Raw genomic sequence first — 22,069 nt, 5'->3', positions numbered from 1 at the left:
TGCATACACATGTGCAGAATGCAACAATCTGCCAATAGCATGCGTAATCGCATTTGCAATCCTTGCTTAATCAGGCCCAAAGTCAATAAATGTGCATGGGAGAGCCAACAAAGGAGTAGCAGTTCGTGGAAGTAAGGCAGACAGGCCATTCCAGGTACCCCTGCTCACAACTAGATGGGTTCTATACCCAGGTCCTATTCAGACAAGAATAAGAGAAAAGAAAGAGCGGGTAGTAGGCACAGGGAGAGTAAGGATAACACATAAGGAAGGGAAGGTGGCCAAGTCGGGGAAAAAGTCAATAGGGAATGGAGTTAGTGCAGGAAAAAGAAGGGTTCAAAAAAAACGGTATCAGGGAGATGAGTTTCGTTCAGCAGCCACCAGGATTTCCAGAGTGCAGATCACAGCAGAGGGCTCTGGGAACACCATGGAGGGGCAGCAGGCTCAAGGAGTCAGACAAAGGAAGGCACCACACCGCCGATTACTGGCAGGGGCGCCGAGAGGAGGGGGGAGCGGGTACAGATTACCGGGGCCCCGGCCTTTCTGAGGGGCCCGGTGGGGGCCCAGGTCTGGCGCCGCCCCCCCTCCCTCACAGCAGCCCAGCACACAGCGTCTGCTGAGCTGCAGTGGGAGACTGCTCGTGGCTGCTGAGCAGCAGCCACAGCAGTCCCCTATGCCTGTGCGGGGGAGCGATCACACTGATCGCGCCCCCCGGCTTTGCGCCGGGCTGAGGGGGCTCAGAGCGCCCCCCCTCCCCAGCACGCAGCGCCTCTTCGCGGCGCTGCACTTTTTTTTATAGGAAGGGGGCGTGGCCATGCCTCCCACGATTAGGCCATGCCCCCTGTTACCCCGGCCCACCGCGGCTCTTGGCGGGCCTGATTACTGGCAGTGTCCAGCTGGTGAGGCAGTGCATGATAGACCTCCGGCCAGAGACTTCGCGGGACTGAGGGAAACTTAGACAGTCAACCTTACAAAAGTTGCACCGATGCATGGTGCTAGATGGGATCTAATAGAAGTCACCCCCAATAGGACAAGCACCTGGGTAGTGTCTGTATGCCCTTCACTGAGCGGACCCTTACGTCATTAGTTACTGTCCACCTTCATTCCTTACTATCTACGTGGACATAGAGGAGAAATATAAACCTGTGGGGAGAGCGAAGCGTGGCAAGTAAAGCAAGTCCGCAAGGGGACAAATTTCTTCTCTTGGTGACCTTTATAGGCATGGAACCGCACTACCACTCTCACTGCACATCATGTCTGGATCCTTAGGATGAAGGGGAAATATAGCCTTCCCAAACACCTGACAGCAGTCAGGAATCCTGTCAGCATGGGGGAATTTACCTCTCTGTTCAAGCCACCAGGGAATGAGATGGAATGTAAAATGAGGGCTCCCATGAGGATGCGCACAGACGGACCTACTCCCAGTAGAGGGCCCCATCAGGCTCCTGGATCTCGATTCAGCAGGTGAGATTGCAGGCGACAGGTGGTGAGTCTGGGCAAGCACCCCGGAAGAGAGGTTTCCAAAGAGAGCTGGAAGGCTCCATTGCCCGGACACACAGCAGGCCCTTCAGCACAGAGACACGGCACAGGCCCCTTGACACTTCTTACTGTATGGAACTGAAGGAAGCAGACAAACAGGTAAGCTAAGGGACAACTGTAGAGCAGGTTCCTCAGGGTAAGGACGCTACCAGCTAGTCCCAAAATCCTTTAACAATTTTGTGCCAACAGTGGGTCGGTGGTCATACAGACAGTCAGCAGCTTCGATGGCCTGATTCCAGGGTTTATAAAATGCTCCAGAGCAAGAAAAGAATCTCCAGGCTCCTGGGGAATGGGAGATCATGGGCAGGGATAAATTAACTTGAAGTAAGAGAAGACATGCCAAGGGATTTCTTACACACTGTGAGGAGCAACATGCTGGATGCCCGCCCACTGCAAGTCAAGTTCCCCAAATATTTAAGATGTATTGAATACACTGGGCAGTCTATGTGCGGCGAGTGAACGCTTCCCGATCTCTCGAAGTTGTTTGCGCACGCGCACTGTGATTCATACGCATGCGCACAATGCCAACCATCAGTAGCTACGAGCGAATGCATCTTAGCGAGCGGGTCTGAATCAGGTCGAGAGCTAATGAGAGATAGCAATGTGCCCTGTTGCTTAGCAGCAGCCTAGAGAGGGGATGGAGTCAGGGACTGAGCAGGGTCATGTCTGAGACAGACAGAGCATGAAAGGCAGCCTCCAGCAAACCCATGATGCCCTGATGCAGACACAGTAGCCAGGAAGGAACCAGGGGAGGCATACCGATCATGTATTTAAAAAAAAGAAGCATCCATCGGAACACCATCAAATGATTGGCAAACATCGGACCGCCACCATCAAATGGTAAAAACAATACCACTGGAACAAAAACATTGATGGTTAGTATATATTGGATTCCGATGTCCATCCCAACACTGAACCTACAGGCAGACTACGGCCGCCACTCCTCCACCGTGAAGTGCACCCTCTCCAGTGTGATGTTTCCACTTAGCCACATGCCCTCGGTGAACAGTAGGCACCTCCCATGGAAGTCTGCACTGTTCTGAAACAGGGGCACCACGGCAAGGAAGCTCAACAGGAAGACCAGGAAATACAGGGTACATTGTGCAAAAAGGACATTGCTCATCACCATGTTCGGCAGCTGGGGAGGGGTGCGCATGAATGCTGTGGAAATATGCACAGGTGTCCCAGCCCCGGAGACATGCTGCTGGTAATGCTTATGGTAGCTGCAAAAGAAATCTCTTATCCAAGATCCTGCTACCTTACCCAGCACATCCCAGTGGCCGGGCCCCAGCCAGCTTCAGGGCAGCATCAGTGGGGGTTGTGGTGACAGTGGTGAGATGCAGGGGGCAAGACTGAGAAGTAGAGGGTTGTTATGAGATGCAGGGGGCTGTGTTGAGATGCAGGGGACTGTGGTGACATGGCCTAGGTTGTTATGAGATGCAGGGGGCTTTGGCAAGATGAAATTGCTCTTGTGCGAAGCTGGGTCGCTAGTTGGTCATATAATAAGCTGTGCAGATAGTAATATATGTTCAATTCACAGATTTATTATAGTTTTCTTTAGAAATTATATATAGCAATTAAATTAGGCTTGATTTTCATAGGTCCTTGATGTGGTCACAGATTGAGCTGTGTGTATTTTAGTTAATCAGTTCCCAAAATAAATGTATTTGTATTTAACAATATGTGAAATGCTCTTGGAGGCTATAATTTTGATTGTATGCGTGATAGGCAGATCTTTCTGCAAGAACATCTCTGTCGCGAATTGTCAAGATAAATCATTAGCCTTGCCATTATAGGAATCAGGTCTGAAGGTTATTACAAGAGAAAACTAAGGACCAACGAGCCTGTTGAGTATTGAGTTGTTTGTCTGTTTTCAAATTTTCCAGGTTTCTATTATGATTGTGAAGATAGTAATATTGATAGAAGCAACTTCCAATACATGATGTCATTCTTTCAATTTGAAACGATATCCAACAACAGACCTTTTATTTATTTTATTTTATGTTTAGAAAAATAGGCGCAAGAGTGTAATAGGTGCCTAACGCTTCTTCCACTGCTCCCACCACAGTCTCCGAAGTATATACTTCCACTGTGAATTGTTGAATTGGTTAGTATGGGTACACAAAGATAACTATATATTGTTCTGGTGTGCCTAAAATGACTGCAGGTCGCTTACCATAAATAATGTATCCCACACTTGAAACATATACAAGCCACATAAAATGTTAAACAATGGAACTGTGATGATAACAAACATATAATAAAAATCCAAACATCTTAAACATCCCTTCTGGTTTAATCTTCAAAAAGCAATAACTTCAAAGCAGCAAGCCTGTAGGTGTTATACTTACAAAGAATAATTGGGAATCAGCATCTCACATGTAATCCTGATGTGTTTCTTTAATATGACTCCCTGAATACACCTAGATTCAGCCTGACATCTTTGTATTCTTTCACTGGGTTTATTAAAACATATAGATATAAACAAAAAGAACAATGCACCACTCTCCTAGGGGTATATTTACTAAGGTGCGGGTTTTTAGAAGTAGAGATGTTGCCCATAGCAACCAACCAGATTCTAATTAACATTTTTCTAGCCCCTTCTAGAAGATAATAGCTAGAATCTTGTTGGTTGCTATGGGCAACATCTTCACTTCTAAAAACCTGCACTTTAGTAAATATACCACATAGAGCGAGATGCATCATGGGTAAAAATGTGGTCAAACCCCGAAAATGTGGGTTTGACTGCATTTTTCATGCACCAAGTGCCGGAGTGTGTGATGCGGATCCCTCCCAGCACCCCCCATGGCACGCGCATCCTTTTGCACATGTGCATAAGGACACCAGAGGGGCTTCTGGGTCATGGACGGAAGTCCCTCCACCGCAAAGGGCCACTCTTACTGACAGAGTGGTCCTTTGCGGGGATTGTCATGCATACCGGCGTTGCTTGTATACACACAGGGCTAAGGCCCATGGAGTCACAGTGCTTGTATACACAGAGGGCTAAGACCCAAGGAGTCACAGTGCTTGTATACACAGAGGGCTAAGGCCCAAGGAGTCACTGTGCTTGTATACACAGAGGGCTAAGGCCAAAGGAGTGATAGTGCTTGTATACACAGAGGGCTACTGCCCAAGGAGTCATGGTGCTGGTCAACACAGAGGGCTACTGCCCAAGGAGTCACAGTGCTTGTATACACAGAGGGCTAACGCCCAAGGAGTCACTGTGCTTGTATACACAGAGGGCTAAAGCCCAAGGAGTCACTGTGCTTGTATACACAGAGGGCTAAGGCCCAAGGAGTCACTGTGCTTGTATACACAGAGGGCTAAGGCCAAAGGAGTCATGGTGCTTGTAAACACAGAGGGCTACTGCCCAAGGAGTCACAGTGCTTGTACACAGAGGGCTAAGGCCCAAGGAATCACTGTGCTTGTATTCACAGAGGGCTAATGCCCAAGGAGTCACAGTGCTTGTATACACAGAGGGCTAAGGCCCAAGGAATCATTGTGCTTGTATACACAGAGGGCTACTGCCCAAGGAGTCACAGTGCTTGTATACACAGAGGGCTACGGCCCAAGGAGTCACTGTGCTTGTATACACAGAGGGATACTGCCCAAGGAGTCACAGTGCTTGTATACACAGAGGGCTATGGCCCCAGGAGTCACTGTGCTTGTATACACAGAGGGCTAAGGCCCAAGGAGTCACTGTGCTTGTATACACAGAGGGCTATGGCCCAAGGAGTCACTGTGCTTGTATACACAGAGAGCTAAGGCCCAAGGAGTCACAGTGCATGTATACCCAGTGGGGTATAGCACCAAAAAAAACTTTTTTTTTTTTACTTTTTCAACTTTTTACTTTCTTGAAAGTTTTTTCTTACTTTTTCAAACTTTTTTTTCGTACACACAGCCACTTGGGAGTCTCGACACAGCCACTTTAATCAGCAGAGTATAGCGCAGAATATATCACCGTGCAGTATTCCCTCTATACACAGTCACTCTGCCAGCACAGCCACTTGTAAGTCTGGACACAGCCACTTAATTAGCAGAGTATAGCGCAGCATACATCAGTGTGCAGTGTGCCTCCTTACACAGTCACTTTGCCAGTACAGCCACTTGTGAGTCTCTGTACACAGTCACTTTTAGCAGAGCAGTGGGCAGCGTGCGGAGCGTGGGAATTAAATGGGGACGACTCGGCACATTATGTAGAGGTGAACTCTTGCGAGAATCCGACATCAGGAGAATGATGTTCGGCCTCACAGTGGGATCCGAGTCAGACGAGAACACTCGAGCCGCGGCTCGGGTGGACTCGGATCCCCGCTGTTCTGAGCGGGTCGAATCCCACAGAATCCAAACCACTCATCCCTACTTCACACGCCTCTTAATGTCGCTGAAGTGCTTTTTACATACATCAACTATGCACTTCAGAATCCCAGAGCAGTTAACCTGATCCAATATTTGGATCCCTCTCACAGCACTCCCGAATAGAAGCCCACCTAAAGATGGCATTGCCCACCGCATCCAAGCCCCAGAGTGCATCGCATTTCGGGGCTTGGTGCATATGAGAAATACAGTCAAAACCGCATTTTCGGGGGTTTGACTGCATTTCTCCCCTTGCTGCATCCCGCCCTGTGATTGGTAGAATGTTGCATAAAGAGAGCAGTACTACAATATGTGAGACTGGTTTGCCTTACAAAGGGAATGTGATGTAATCATGAAACATTATGTATTTTTGTTCTTTAAACTACTGACTGTGACACAATCCTTTGCAAGAGGAACCAAGTATGACTGCCAGCATCCTGCAGCTCAGCAGATCATTAGACCATGTCTGCTATGGTGAGCCGCTTGTGTACGGGCCTCTATGGGATTGGGTGGTCGGTCTGATAAATATTTAACAGCACCTAAGGTTCGACCTCCCGATCCCGGCCATTGCAGGAGCGTTACAAGTCGTTTAATGGCTAACACTCCTGCATCAGAACAAGACAGCGTACACACCTATACAATCCAACGGCCGTTCTCTCGATATCGAAAGAACGGCCCGACGATTGTATAGGTGTGTACTCAGCTTTAGTATTTGATCTGCATCCATTGTGTGTCATGAGGTATTTGCAGATTAATTAAGGTCATGTGTCTATTCTAATCGCAGCTATCTCTATTATTTTTATTGCTATTGCACTGTATTCCTCAGCCATACAGGTGGATTAAAAACGAAACAATTAGAGCCCTTATAAATGCTATTAAAATACTGTCCACTAGAAATACTGAATGTCCATAAGTGGTGCTAGCCAAACAAATGACCACACGGATAGGTGCAACAGTTGCAGCACCTTCAGCATTCACCTCAACCTCCTCTCGGTTTAGTACTAGAACAAGACAGGTAATTCGCAGACAAGCTATTTATGTATTCACTAAGAAGTATACCATTGTAAATCTGCTGGAAATACTCAAAAATGTCAATTCAGATAACCGAGCTGCTGAAACATTATACATCACATTTTTTTATTCTAGAAAATTTATGGTAATGACCAGTGACACTTATTAAAGGTAATTATGTTCCTATTTTGTAGTAGTCCAACTTCACAACTTTTGGGGATTATGAGGCTCCCAGTATTGAACCATAAAAGTGGGACTGACAAATGGATATCTCCATGAGCAAACTGGACCAAAAAAAAATTAACAATATAAAGGCTGATTCAGAGGTGGACAGAGACCCCACTGTGTCTGAGTCTATTGGCTGTGACTTATCTGTGACTTTATGCAAATGCCGCTATAAATCCCATCCCTGGTGTACGTTCATGCATACCAATGTGCAAGGATACCCACCCTCCCATAACACGTCCATAAGATGGACCATCACCGTGCATGTGCTAAGCCGTCTCCCATTCACTGGGACCGCCCAGCACTTTTCCATATTATATTTCTGATACCGTGCGTCTTAATTGCAACGTATGTGCCAAAGCAGTCTTTTTAGGGACTTTAGCGCACATACAGTAGCATTACATGCGTCTCTGAATCAGGCCCATAGTCTGTATTATTATATGCACTTGATTCAGAGTAATGAGTAATATATGCTGCTCACTAAATAAAAGTGAATACAGATTGTCAAATGATAACTGTAGGCGTTTGTGTACATCTTTTGTTTATTTCAGATTATCCTTCATATAGGTGAAAAACGCATGGGGCAGATTTGGTTTATTTTTGTTGCTGCTTTAAATTAGTCAAAGCCAGTAACTAGTAATTCTACCCAACAGTGTTGGTTGTGTTGGAATAATGTATGCCTAAAGTTTCCACATTGGCATGAATCTTACTAATGGTAGGGGTTGTTGACAGGGGCTTATTACCGCCCAACGGGGCCCCCACTGTCCATTAGCATCTTACCCTGGGGTGACAAGTGGGTCCCTCCTTCTCCTTACTTATATCCGGGAAGATGGTGCATGCACACAAGAGAGCTAGAGTCTTTGGTTTCACTGCCTGGCACCATCTCCCGAAGATGTCACTGAGAAGATGGCACTGCGGAGGAGGAGGGACCAGCTTGCTGGCACAGGGCAAGTATACTAGGTATGCATGATACATGGTGCAGTGCTGGGCACCAGGGGCCTGTGTGCACTGCACACCCTACACCCATTATAAACACAACTATGGGTGTTGGGCTTTTCTAGTTTTGGGTTATTGCTGATCTTGTTGTTATCAGTATGTGACCCGAAAGGTCTTGTCTTAAAATATGTAGAGGGCAGAGATGCAAATATGCCAAACCTGAAGAGGGAATTACTTATTAAGCCAATGGTCTTACAACCAAGAGGAATGGCTCTTTCCATAGTACTGGAATGACTGGGCATTTACAGAAGATAAGTGCAATGTCCCCTACTTCATTACACTTGCCTTTTGATTAATTAGGACGCATTTTATGAAGTCTGACTGGGATTAAATGCACTTTGTTCAGTATTTTACTCAACAGCTCAGTAGACATTCAGTGGGTGTTTACAGAGATAAACACAATGCTTTGATGAGGCTATTTTATTAGGGTCAACCTACCACTGATTTGAGAAATGAAGAACCATCTGAAGCTCCCATAGCAAGCACCTGTCAAGATCCGGTGCAAGTGTTCCTCTGTGGAGGACAGTGAGCTGGGGGGTTCGGGTGACTATGGGAGTGACTGGACTAGGTCTCCTAGTTGCGGCCGAACCCAGGTTTGGCTAGACCTGCCCAGAGGCGCGGAGTCTAACTCACTTGGTGGTTTTCTCCAGTGACCCCTCCAATTTGAATTTGGTTTTCGCCGCACCAAGTGAGCAGGTCGCAGCCCTCTGGAAAGGTACCTGGGATTGGCAGAAGACCGGAAACTATATACAATGCTAGAACACTGGAGGTGAACAGAATGCTAGAAAACAGGGGAAGAATCTGGATACTAGAACTTAGGCATGGACTGGAAATAGTTAAATATCCAGGTGCTGATTAGCACAGAAAACACAGAGAGAAGACAGGCATATACTGGGAAAGCTAGAAATGCTGGTACTGGACAAAGGCAAATACTGGGAGAGCTAGAAATGCTGGTACTGGATAAAGGCAAAATACTGGGAGCGCTAAAAATGCTGGTACTGGACAAAGGCAAATAGTGGGAGAGTGCTGGGAGGTCCAGCTGTGAGCTAACTAGTGATTAGCACAGTGAGCCACAGAGAGAAGACAGTCATAAATACAAAGACGCACAGGAAAGAGATATAAAGTACTGTGAGAGAGCTAAACACTGAGACTAAGGGTTAGCATGGAAGCTAATACAGGAAACTGGAGAACTGTGAGCAGGCTGAAGCAACTCTCTGAAGGAATAGCACAGAGTAACACTGGTGAGTGTCACTGGAACAGCGAAGTTGAACAGCAGTTACTTGATGTTCTGGGGGCGGATTTATACCCAGGGGTAGCAGATTATTGGAGCACAGCATCAGCTGACTGAGATCATGCTACCATAGGTTAGGCGGACTGTCACATGAGAGGAACTGTCATGGCGGCACCCATGATGGGAACATTTGATCCCCAAAACACACAGCCAACCATGGAAGTCCGCAAAAGTACCTAAGGCAGAATACTCAGCATCTCACCCCTCACTGCACCAGACGTCTGCCCACAAGAAAGTCAGGGGAAGCCGGCACGGAGGTGAGAGATAGCCGATCCTAGGCTGAACCCTGACAGCACCGAGGGCTTTGCTCCTTCCTGGTGCCAGCAGAAGTTGGAATATCACCCTGCTATGACCCTTTCTTTATTAGAGCATAGATAAGATGACACAGAGGACAGCATTATTTAGTGCTGTTATGTATTTAGAGATAGATCAGTCTTTTTGTGGATCCAATATTGTGTTATAGTCACTACTGATGATAAGGTGGCATTGTGCTAGTTTAGAATATGATGAAAACATTCTGTGAAGAAGGCCCTCTGTCCCATGTTGGGTTCATGTTGTGATCATTGTCATTTTAATAGAACAGAGGTTCTCAAAAATTATGATGTTATTGCCTTGAGGGTCTCCAAATGAAGCATCAACCCTAAAGGGCATACTACTGTATAAAGGGTGTTCATTAAATATAATTTGTGGGATATCCCCAGAAAAAATATATCTTTGCAGGGCAGCCGCAAACTTTAAGGATATCCTGAATGTAACAAATATCTGCTGTGGTCTCTCCAATTCTGAATCCAAACACCAGCCCCACTATGGTGTCCACTAAATTGTTGGATTTACAAACCTCCTTAATGCGAAGTTGACTTTAGCCCATAGTAGCTTATGGTCTACTCTAATGCCAATTATCCTCTGCCTCCCTCTCCATCTGCCGATTGCCGCACATGAGCAGCATGCACCCTGGATCTGCACCCATCTCTTTACTGGCACCAGTTCTTATTGGAGCCTGTATCCGGGCAAAAGTGTGCTGCTAAGATTGCGTGAAAATTAGAATTTTCACTTTGTGAATTTAGACGATATTATCATATCCTCACTGTATATAAAATGTGGTATATGATAAATGAGACCCTAAGTATGGCAGCAAAGCATTGTTCCTGTGGATAGAGCCAAGTACTTAATGATAAGTGGGTTTATCACATATAAGTAAAATTTTGTTTGGGCTCCTAACAGCAACCAGATGATTTGACTCTAAGGAGTTCTGACCAAATAAAGATCTGCAGTGGCAGCATCAAGGACAAGATGTGTGAAGTCTAAAGAGGCCTTCCAAATAATTAGGGAGAGCGTCCAAACAATTGTCTCAGGAAGTAAATACTCCTTCAGCATTGTTTTTTCTTATTTTCCATTGATCTTTCAAAGAATCAAATTCTGACTTTCCTACAGTATATTCCTGGTAACTACATAAATCTTAAGTTTTTTTTTACATTGCTTCCATATTGTTACCAAAAGCAGCTATTTCTCTGCGAAATTCTGTTATCATAGGATGGAGCTCAGCCTGATTTTCAATCTAACTGTGGTCCCACTGTAATTTCTGACATGTAGGTTGAAGTTTTTCTGGGATGTATACGTATCCTGGGCAGATTGTGATGGTTGGATAGGCTTTTTTTATTTACATTTTTTGTAAACCTGGTAAGTTTTTCCAAGTTTTTCGTGTCTTTGCGACATAGATTCAAAGATTTACGGAATTTCGATGTTCTCGCAGATCTGATATTTGTTTTTACCTGCACATGCGCAGGAGCCCCACTGTGCATGTGCGGATCTGGTCCTGCTATCTGGTCCATAAGCGGGAGCATGAATGACATGCTGCTGGCATTTTGGGGTGGCGGTGGGGGGCGTTGTAAGAAATGAGGGTGTGTTGGTACCTTTTTTGGGCATGCTGTAGCCAGTGGCTGTGTCCGCCGTTTTGCTGGACATCCCGAGTAATCTGAGGCCACCCAATGTTTACACTGAGGATCCGATGCTGCATCTTTGAATGCATCTAGTGGATCACAGAGCCGGCATTAGGCGTCTTTTATACAAGACACCTCTTGCGGCTTTTGCATATTTTGGCCGTTCCTTTAGCATACATCTATGAATCAGGCCATTAGTTGGGTATCGAGAATGACTAATAAAAATAAGTTGATAATAAGGTCAGACTGGTATCAAAACAAAGTGATATGTTGCTCATTATAGTAGAGAATATTTATTGGTCTTGGTCCTCCTAGATTTAAATGTTCAGCGATGTGGAAATATTTTCTGGATCATACAGATAACTGATGACTCAAAGTGAATCAATAATACAATATCACTTGATAAATAAACTCTACCCTTTGGATAATAGTCACTATTTGAACGCATATACAGTATGGTATGATTTCATAGAACAACAACAAGCATGCACTAAAACTTTTTATATAAAATAATATCCCTTTTCTAGACCAGAAGAACCTTTAAACATGTCTCTGATTGGAACTGAAATCTTTCCACCTGTTCTATGCTACAACATTCTAAGATGCAGAAATTATTCCTTCAACAAAATCTAAACCATTAATAATCTGCAGCGACAAGTACACTTACCGAAGCTGACAGAGGTGACTTGTCCTGAGTCCTGGGAAATTCATAGGAAATTGCTGTTCTGCAATGGCTGGACTGTACTAGGCTCTGGTGTGACATCATCAAACTGCGTCACGCTGCAAAGTCATTGCATGTCAGGTCACCATTTTTTTTTTTTTGAGGAGCAGGTGGAGTTTTTCCTACCCAATCAGGAGTTTAGGAGTCTCCTGGACAGGGTAGGCAACTATGTTGTGGGGCCCCCCTGCATATGGGGCTCTGAGTTGACTGCCCCGTCCTCTTCATCTATAATCTGGCACCGAGGGGCCTATTCATCAACACTAAAATAAAGTTTTTAAGGACATTTTCCTTAATTAACGTTATTTTAGTATTCATGAACACACTTAGCAAGGATATCTCCTGTGCTAAGTCCCCCTGCGTTAATTTCCACACTCCCCATACATTAGTATGAGGCTATGGAAATTATGGTATTCATCAAATTCTGAAAATTATGTATTTTCAGAATTTGATGGAGTTACTCTCCGCCACTGCGAGGTGGCGTATAGTAGGTAACACCTGCTTCCAGCTGGGCAGGTCCCCCGGCGTCTCCCTCGGCACTCTGGTCTCTCCTCTGGCTCCTTCTGCTATGCTGTCATGTGTTCTCCCAGCAGAACACATTGAAGTTTAGAAAAAAAAAAAAAGTTTTTTTTTCTAAACAGTACTGTGCTCTGCTGGGAGAACACGTGACAGCATAGCAGACGGAGCCGGCTGGTACCTGCGCAGGCAGGTAAGTGCTGAACGGGGGGAGGTGAGCGGAGGGGGAGAGGGGGGCAGGTGAGCGGAGGGGGGGGACACAAACTTACCGCAGCTGTAGGCAGTGCTGTGCATGCACTGGTTTTACAGATGTAACAGCGCATGCGCAGCACTGTTTCCAGCTGCGGTAAGTTAGAGCAGGCAGGGATAACTATCTATTTCCCAAAAATGACAGCTTTTCGAAATAGATAGTTATGGGGAGGAGGAATGATGAATTCCTCCGGTAAATTAGGTAGAAATCCATGCGAGTTCTAAACCTAATTACCTCCTGAGAAACGTTAGGTATGATGAATAGGCCCCTGAATCCTTAAGATATCATTGTTCTAGAGCAGTGATTCCCAAAGTGATTCCCTGGGATGCCTTATAATTAGCCTAGGTATGCATTAAGACTAAGGGCTCTTTTCAGCCAGAAAGTTGGTAAGCATGGTTAAACAGTAAATTAGGCCTACTGTTAACTGTAACTGTAAAGTTACCATTTCTAAAATAGTAAATGAGTAAATAGTAAATGACTGTAAATGAGTTTAAATCATATAAATAATATTGTTTGGGGAAAAAATGCATCTAACTTAGGGGCCTATTCATATGGCCTCCGATGATGAAGTATTGAACTCACTGCGAGGGATACTTAAGTATTCAACTCGCAGCGGGGGAAACGTGACACCGGCGCAATTTATCATAGCTCCGGTGAGGGGACAGCTGCTCCGAACAGCAGCTGCATTTCCTGCTCAACGTCGTTTGGCTACGCATGCGTGGCCTCGGGCAAAGCTGCCGGACCCCTGATCATGAATATTCCGGTAACCTAAATATGCGGAAACTAGCGTTCCCCATGGTTACAGGGTCATTTATTGTATGATGAATAGGCCCCTATGTATGAAAAACAGGTGTTATTTCCATGTGGTGCTCAGTACATCAGATAGGTTACAGGAGTAATTTAAAGTGATTTACTAAATGCTCAAATATAGCCTGCCCTCAGCATAACCACAGAAGTGTAGCACTGACACTGTGCAGTGAATTCATGTTATTACTGTAGACAGCTGCATAGCTAGAAATGTATCAACTTACTACAGTTACTTCACAATGTTTTATTCTACAAGTATTCATCCTTTAGATTATTAATAATCAGAATTAATTCTGTATATTTTACACTGTAGACTGTGGTGCTGATGATTGAGGATATTGTATATCCACATTCCACACTGTATTGTGTATGAGGCAAACACCAGCAGCAGTGATCTGAAACAGAAAGTGAAACTGCCTGGGAACCCCGACAGTGAGCACATAAGGAAACTCAAAGAAGATGGATTTTCATGATGTCATAATATTTTTAATATATATAAACTTAACAATGGATGCAAACCCAAACTTGCTCTTCAGAAAGAAGACACCATGGCAGGTACGTCACCGATTTCACACTCATTTTTATATATTCAAATGCAAAGTTATAACTGTAAGACTTAAATGATCTGAATTAATTATTTTTAATTGTGCTTTACAGATACTTAATATTTCACAACCATATACTGTACTGCAAAGTCTAGTAAATTTCTAGTCATATTTTTGTGAATATTTGAAGACATTTGCCATATATGGATTAAAAAAAAAAAAAGAAAAATAATAATTATTTCAAAAAAATTTCGGCTTCTTTATTTACAAAAATATAACTAATTTACTGACAGTTAATTTGGAAGTACAATTTAAGTTATAAAAGTAGCTTAATTCGATTTTTATGTAAGTTATAAGTAATATTGTTACATTAAATTATTTAACTGTTTGTCAAATTCACAATGCACTCCCCTTCTCAGGTGATCCATATGCAGTATGTACAATTATATATTAGGTGACCGTGACTACCAACACTACATGCATATTCCTGTTTCATAAACTCACTTCTGCAAACAGATTTTTCAACCACAGTAGTCACAACTGTTATGGTGCATATATACGGTCAGATCTGTCAGATGAACGATTGAATGATTTCAGACAGTATTAAAATGAATGAAATCGTCAAAATCTGACTGCAAAGGCAGACAATATCAGATATTGTTATCTGACTTGCGGGAACGCCAGGGGCGTATCTATTATGGGTGCAGGGTGTGGGGAACACGGGCCCCTGGGTCCAGGGGGCCCCGCACTGCACACCCTGTACCCATAATATTACTTACCTCTCTGAAGTCCCACATCAGTGCGGGGGTCCGGTGCTGTAAACGACTGGAAAATGGCCGCGGTGGCCATTTTCCCGTCGAATGCGCATGCGCAGTACAGGGAAAATGGCCGCCTCGGCCATTTTCCCGGTGACCTGTGCATACACTATAGACTCTGGGCACACCCTAGTGCCCAGGGTCTATAACTTCGGCGCTGGCCGCGCACAGCTCAGTGTGCTGCTAGCACTGAGGAGGGGGCCTGTGTCGGAGACTGCACACGGGCCCCCTCCTCTCCAGAAACGCCCCTGGGGAATGCGCATCGTTCATCGTTCCAGGCCAACATGTCAGATTTTCTTTCAGATATGAACAATTGAATGATTTTTAAAATCGTTATCATTCATATCTGACAACAAATCTGACCGTGTGTATGCACCAATAGATGTTACAGAGATCTAATATTTTTGTATTTCAATAGTAGACACAGCGCAGTTATTCCTTCCAACTAGTTCTTAAAAAAATAAATAAATAACAGGTGTCAATTTGATTCTTACAGTATACTCAACAGAATTAATGTAATGGTGCCTTCCTGTGCAGTATTGTGTATTATTGTGTGTTACTGAGCTTTGCTGTGTTTGTGATTTATAATAATTTGTGTATAGAGATTTGTCAGAAGTATCTCAGACTGTCCATTCTCTCCAGCATTATGGGGCATAGTTTCTTCAGAATAGGGATAGCAGTGTGTATATTGCATTTATTTTACTGTCCTGACAGCAAAGGAAGAGGAAACAGCACAATCCTCTCTGATCTAAAACACCTCAACATATTTCTTTATATTTAGAATCACTTGACATTCAGGTATTTTAATATAAGACTATCCACTCTCTCAACGGACTGTCAGTGATCAAGGTCCTCATCATAAGACTGTACTCTCTCTCCAAGACTGTCAGAGATCAAGGTCCCTATTATAAGACTGCCTCCTCTCTCCAGAAATGTCAGCGATCCGGGTCCCTATTATAAGACTGTCCTATCTTTACAGGAGTGTCAGTGATCAGGGTCCCTACTATAAGACTGTCCTATCTTTACAGGAGTGTCAGTGATCAGGGTCCCTACTTTAAGACTGTCCGCTCTCTTCAGGAGTGTCAGTGATCAGGGTCCCTACTATAAGACTGTCCCTTCTCTCCAGGAGTGTCAACGATCAGGGTCCCTACTATAAGACTGTCCCCTCTCTTCAGGAGTGTCAGCGATCAGGGTCCCTACTATAAGACTGTCCCTTCTCTCCAGGAGTGTCAGCGATCAGGGTCCCTACTATAAGACTGTCCTCTCTTTACAGAAGTGTCACGATCAGGGTCCCTACTATAAGACTGACTCCTATTTCCAGGAGTGTCAGCGATCAGGGTCCTCACTATAAGACTGACTCCTATTTCCAGGAGTGTAAGTGATCAGGGTCCCTACTATAAGACTGTCCCTTCTCTCCAGGAGTGGCAGCGATCAGGGTCCCTACTAAAAGACTGTCCCTTCTTTCCAGGAGTGTCAGTGATCAGGGTCCCTACTATAAGACTGACTCCTATTTCCAGGAGTGTCAGCGATCAGGATCCTCACTATAAGACTGACTCCTATTTCCAGAAGTGTCAGCGATCAGGGTCCCTACTAAAAGACTCTCCTCTCTTTACAGGAGTGTCAGCGACTATAAGACTGTCCTCTCTTTTCTGAAGTGTCAGCGATCAGGGTCCCTACTATAAGACTGTCCCCTCTTTACAGGAGTGTCAGTGATCAGGGTCCCTACTAAAAGACTGTCCTCTCTTTACAGGAGTGTCAGCGACTATAAGACTGTCCTCTCTTTTCTGAAGTGTCAGCGATCAGGGTCCCTACTATAAGACTGTCCCCTCTTTACAGGAGTATCAGCGATCAGGGTCCCTACTATAAGACTGTCCCCTCTCTCCAGGAGTGTCAGCAGTCAGGGCCCCTACTATAAGACTGTCCTCTCTTTACAGGAGTGTCAGCAATTAGGGTCCTCACTATAAGACTGTCCTCTCTTTACAGGAGTGTCAGAGATCAGGGTCCCTACTATAAGACTGTCCCCTCTCTCCAGGAGTGTCAGCAGTCAGGGCCCCTACTATAAGACTGTCCTCTCTTTACAGGAGTGTCAGCAATTAGGATCCTCACTATAATGGTGGGTACACACTACACGATATGCTCCCTGAGCGATATCGTGTAGTGTGTCCCCGGCAGGCTGTGCTCAATGTCGTTCATGATATTGAGCACAGCCGCTGAACGATATCATTAACGATATCGTTCAGCGCCGGGCTCTCTTCCCCCATTCCCTGACATGCAGCAACCTGACGAGGTCGTCAGGTTGTGCTGCATGTTCAGGCGATGGACAATGTCGGAAACGACCAGCGGGAGTGCGCATCGCTGGTCGTTTCCGACATAAAAGTGCACGATTTGTGCACGATCACTGAGCGATTGCACGATTACGATGTCGTAATCGTGCAGTCTCTCAGTAATATCGCCCAGTGTGTACCCACCATTAGACTGTCCTCTCTTTACAGGAGTGTCAGAGATCAGGGTCCCTGCTATAAGATGGTCCTCTCTTTACAGGAGTGTCAGCAATCAGGGTCCTCACTATAAGACTGTCCTCTCTTTACAGGAGTGTCAGAGATCAGGGTCCCTACTATAAGACTGTCCTCTCTTTACAAGAGTGTCAGCAACCAGGGTTCTCACTATAAGACTGTCCTCTCTTTACAGGAGTATCAGCGATCAGAATGTTGGAGACATTTCTGGGGAGCGTCCTGCTTTTCATATTATTCAAATCAGGAGAGTCATCATATGAGTGTTACAGGAATCTGCCACAAATGAACAAAGATGCACTCAGACTTCTGGAAAAAATGGTGAGTTCTTTGTGACAATTGGGCATGTCCTGGATGATGAGAAATTTAGGGACCAGTCAAATACTATACATGTTCTGCAAGGAGTACTGAAAACTCCCTATATTATATATGTATCTTCCTTCTAAATATCCCATTATTGGGATTCAACTCAGTGTATACATATTTATAAAGTCAGATATTTCTATCACAATTGTGTAAACATTGAAACATTGACCACCTAAGACATCTTGTGTATTTTTTTCTAACTCTTCTGAGTGCCGCTATCTGCTGCACTTTTAATATATATACCTTACTTCACGTGTTTTGCTTCGCAGAATGAGACTCCATACCTTGAGTGTCTGAAGGAAAATGCAACATTTAACTTTCCAGAGTCCATGGACAAGGCAATAAAGGTAATTTATGTTACATTCCAAATAATCATTTACTATTAACTGTAAGATGTACTGTGAACAGGTTCATTTATTAATGGTTTTTAGCTAAACTGGCCAAAGGGGTCACCATAAAAGAAAGCCACCATTATAGAAATGTACCATAAAAGAGAGCTACCATAATAGGAAGCCATCATAAGAGGAAGCCACCATAATAGGAAGCCATCATAACAGGAAGCCCCATAAGAGAAAGCTACCATAATAGGAAGCCATCATAACAGGAAGCCACCATAATAGGAAGACATCATAACAGATAGCTACCATAATAGGAAGCCACCATAATAGGCAGTCATCATAACAGGAATCCCCATAAGAGAAAGCTACCATAATAGGAAGCCACCATAACAGAAAGCCAACATTACAGGAAGCCACCATAACAGAAAGCCAACATTACAGGAAGCCACCATAACAGAAAAGCATCATAATATTAAGCCACCATAACAGGAAGCCACCATAATAGGAAGCCACCTTAACAGAAAGATACCATAATAAGAAGCTATCATAACAGAAAGCCACAATAACAGGAAGCCACCATAATAGGAAGCCACCTTAACAGAAAGCTACCATAATAAGAAACCACCATAACAGAAAGCCACCATAATAAGAAGATATTTTAACAGAAAGTCACAATAATAGGAAGCCACCATAATACCACCATAATACGAAGTCACCTTAACAGAAAGCTAGCATAATAGGAAGCCACCATAACAGGAAACCACCATAATAGGATGCCACCAAAACAGGAAGCCGACATAGAACAGAGCCATAATTAGCATTCCTTAGAATGGATCTTCTATGTCAGCCACAGGTGTCCCCTCAAGACAAGAGACTTCTTATACTAAAGTGAAATACTCCTCTTCATGTAAACATATTAAACCAAAGTGATTCCAGAATTTCCCAAACTTTAACCTAAAATCTAATGTTATTTCAACCCCTAACTAAGTCTGTTCTAGGCAGGGGCGCCAAGAGGAGGGGGACGCGGGTACTAAATACCTGGGCCCAGGCTTGCTGGAGGGGCCTGGCACCACCTCTCCCCCTCCCTCTTATTTCACAGCAGCCCAGCACATGCTGCTGTGTGCTGGGCCGCAGTGGGAGGCTGCTCGCGGCTGCTAAACAGCCGCAGCAGTTTTCTATGCCTGTGGAAGGGAGCAATCACACTGATCATGCGCCCCCCTGGCTTTGCGCCGTGCTGAGGGGCTTAGGACAGTCCCCTCCCCAGCGCAAATAAATTATATATTTCTTTTTTTTATTATAGCCACGCCTCACAATTAGGCCACACCCCTGCCCCAGGCCCACCATGGCTCTCAATGCCCCTAGTTCTAGGTCCATCATACTTCTGATCTCCACAACCCAAACCTGAAAACAATTACAAGAAGCTCTCACGCAGCATTGTTTGTATAGATAGATACACACAGAACAGATATTTTCTTATCTTATTCTTCTTTGAATAAAACCTCAGTGGGGAACAGTTGCTAATTCATACTTTGGTCTTACAAATGTACAGTATGTGGAGAGCCAAAGACATGCAACACGAATATTTTAAACCAGGGGTCTTCAAACTTGGCCCTCCAGATGCTGTGGAACTACACATCCCAGCATGCACTGCACATAGTTTTAGCATGCTGTTATATCAAAAAGGTGGCAGTGCATGCTGGGATGTGTAGTTCCACAGCAGCTGGAGTGCCAAGTTTGAAGACCCCTGTTTTAAACCAACCTTGTAACCAATGGATCTGAATATTCATATTCATATTACTGTCTGCACATACATTGTCTGCATGACTAACAATATTGTTATTGGCACAGGTGTCACCTGGAATATTACGAATAATCCTCCGTTACACTGAGAAGCTATTTACTACTAATATGATGCCGGCCACAAATCACAATAAAAAAGGAAATGTCTCAGACAAACTGAGGAGCTTGCTGTCCACAATGTCCCAAGCATGGACAGAGTGTGTGAGTATTGCATATGGAGTACTGATCAGTAATAAAGGAAATTTGCCAGTTGAAAATAAATTACTAATGGATACGACAGAGTATGTGAGTACTGAATATGGAGTATTATTGAGCAGGGCATAGCATTTCGGTATTAAATACAATACCTCTCTTGAGAGATCCTTCCATGCACTAGAATGTGTTGAGAGGTGGAAAAATCATTAGACGTGTCCAGTGCAACCCACCACCACATTAGTAATACCCGTATTCATACATATATATCTCAGTTTTGCTCTGTTGAGTCCCATTTATAGCTTCAATTATTCACAAGATAGAGGAGACACAAAGACGATATTGTTTAGAAAGCGTATTTTGTTTGTGCATGAAGTATTTTAGTACCGTGTGAGTAATGAATAAAGTATTAGTGAGTAGGACATGTCGGCAGAGTTTTGAATACATTAGTATTAGCGAGTTGACAGTGGTGCCAAAGGAACCTACAGTCTGATTGTATTATACTGTAAGTTATAGAGTTTGTGTTCTGTATTTATCAGGTCTACAGACAGATGACACAATCAAAAACCAAACTGCCAAAGTTGACAAACAGTGCAATGAAATCCACAGCCTATTTCCATAGCATGGATAAATACTTAAAAACAAAGGTATGTAGAGTTCATGTCATTTCTACCTATACAAAGGAGGGTGGGTTAAATATTTGAAGATAGGGGTGACGTACACAGCACGTTAAATACAGTAGGTGCAGATAGTGGTGAGATGCAGAGTATGATAAATAGAGTCAGAGACATCACAAGAGGGGTGCGGGCCATACCCAGGTGTCACCCCACCCACTCTCCTCCTCCTCTCTGCGCCACTGATAGTAAGTGCAGATAAGGTCTGGGGATACGGTGCATGGGAAATGGTAAAATGGTTCAGAGATGAGGTACAGAGCATGGGAATTTGTACAGATAGAGGGTCAGGTACAGAGCATGGTAAACAAGAGGTGCAGCGCCACATCTGCAGCATATGTGCCTAGTGACATGCCATCCACATGCTTTTTAGTAGGTGCAAGAGACAGGCCTCCTAGAAAACATATATGTGCATAATCTGCATGATCCACATTTGCATGAACACACCCCTACTGAGCTTGGCCGACATTAGAACGCACCTTCCCTGTTCCACCTCCCCAGTAGTAAGAAGTCCTTAGTGTCAGATGCATGCAGGCCTGCAATCACATGTACTGTATGTGTGCAATCGCTGTGTGACCAGTAGTAGTGCTCACTCTGCATCAGCCCCAGAGTGTGGGAATAATGAAAGCACAACGTCCCATAGTCAGTAATAATATCAGCTGCTTCTGCATCAAATAACATATAGGCACATGGGTGCATAACATTCCTACACAAAGAACGTGTACATATTTTATACAGGTTATATGAGATATCATAATGTAGAATGTGCATCCAGACATACAGTAACTGCTTCTGAATGTATGTGAGCTCTCAATCAGCATACCAATACCACCTCTCCCTTCTTATCTTCCAGGAACACAGTCCCTGCGCCTGGGCTTCTGTTAGTGCTGAAGTGGAAAAAGTCATGAAGTATGTGTCCAGAGAGACAGACAGGCTATTCACAGACATGAAGAGTGAGACTCAGAGACCCGAGAGATGAGGAAACATCCTGACCACACAACTAATCCCGTTCAGCAGCACAAAAACAGAAATTCAAGGGCCTGAACCAATGGGACGTGTTATCATTGAAGCTACAATAGATACCTCTACAACTGGGGGCCATAATGGAGACATTGAGTCTCATCTGTTAATGTTATGCGAGTTGTTGTTAAGTCCTTACCAAACACAGTATCATATATTTATTTATTTATTT

At 44.3% G+C, this 22,069-nt stretch overlaps 1 protein-coding gene across 1 annotated transcript; it reads left to right on the top strand.

Annotated features, from left to right (window-relative positions):
• The first annotated feature begins 14,188 nt into the window (after nucleotides 1–14,188).
• On the top strand, nucleotides 14,189–21,856 carry LOC148524156 (interferon alpha-13-like). Its single transcript, XM_088472198.1, has 6 exons — nucleotides 14,189–14,195; nucleotides 17,689–17,831; nucleotides 18,146–18,223; nucleotides 20,063–20,215; nucleotides 20,746–20,853; nucleotides 21,731–21,856. The coding sequence occupies exons 1-6, from the start codon at nucleotides 14,189–14,191 to the stop codon at nucleotides 21,854–21,856; spliced, it is 615 nt and encodes a 204-aa protein (XP_088328324.1).
• The last annotated feature ends 213 nt before the right edge of the window (nucleotides 21,857–22,069 follow it).

The sequence above is a fragment of the Taudactylus pleione genome, unplaced genomic scaffold (genome assembly GCF_031769625.1).
Source record: "Taudactylus pleione unplaced genomic scaffold, aTauple2 ptg000121l, whole genome shotgun sequence".
Taxonomy (NCBI): Eukaryota; Metazoa; Chordata; class Amphibia; order Anura; family Myobatrachidae; genus Taudactylus; species Taudactylus pleione.
Note: the sequence above shows the minus strand (reverse complement) of the source record. Positions and strands in the feature narration are given on the sequence as shown.

Excerpts from the sequence above, each read along its gene's own strand:
- LOC148524156 (XM_088472198.1), top strand. Across the intron at positions 18,224-20,062 it reads CCATGGACAAGGCAATAAAG|GTGTCACCTGGAATATTACG; the intron begins GTAATTTATGTT and ends TTATTGGCACAG. Across the intron at positions 20,854-21,730 it reads ATAAATACTTAAAAACAAAG|GAACACAGTCCCTGCGCCTG; the intron begins GTATGTAGAGTT and ends CTTATCTTCCAG.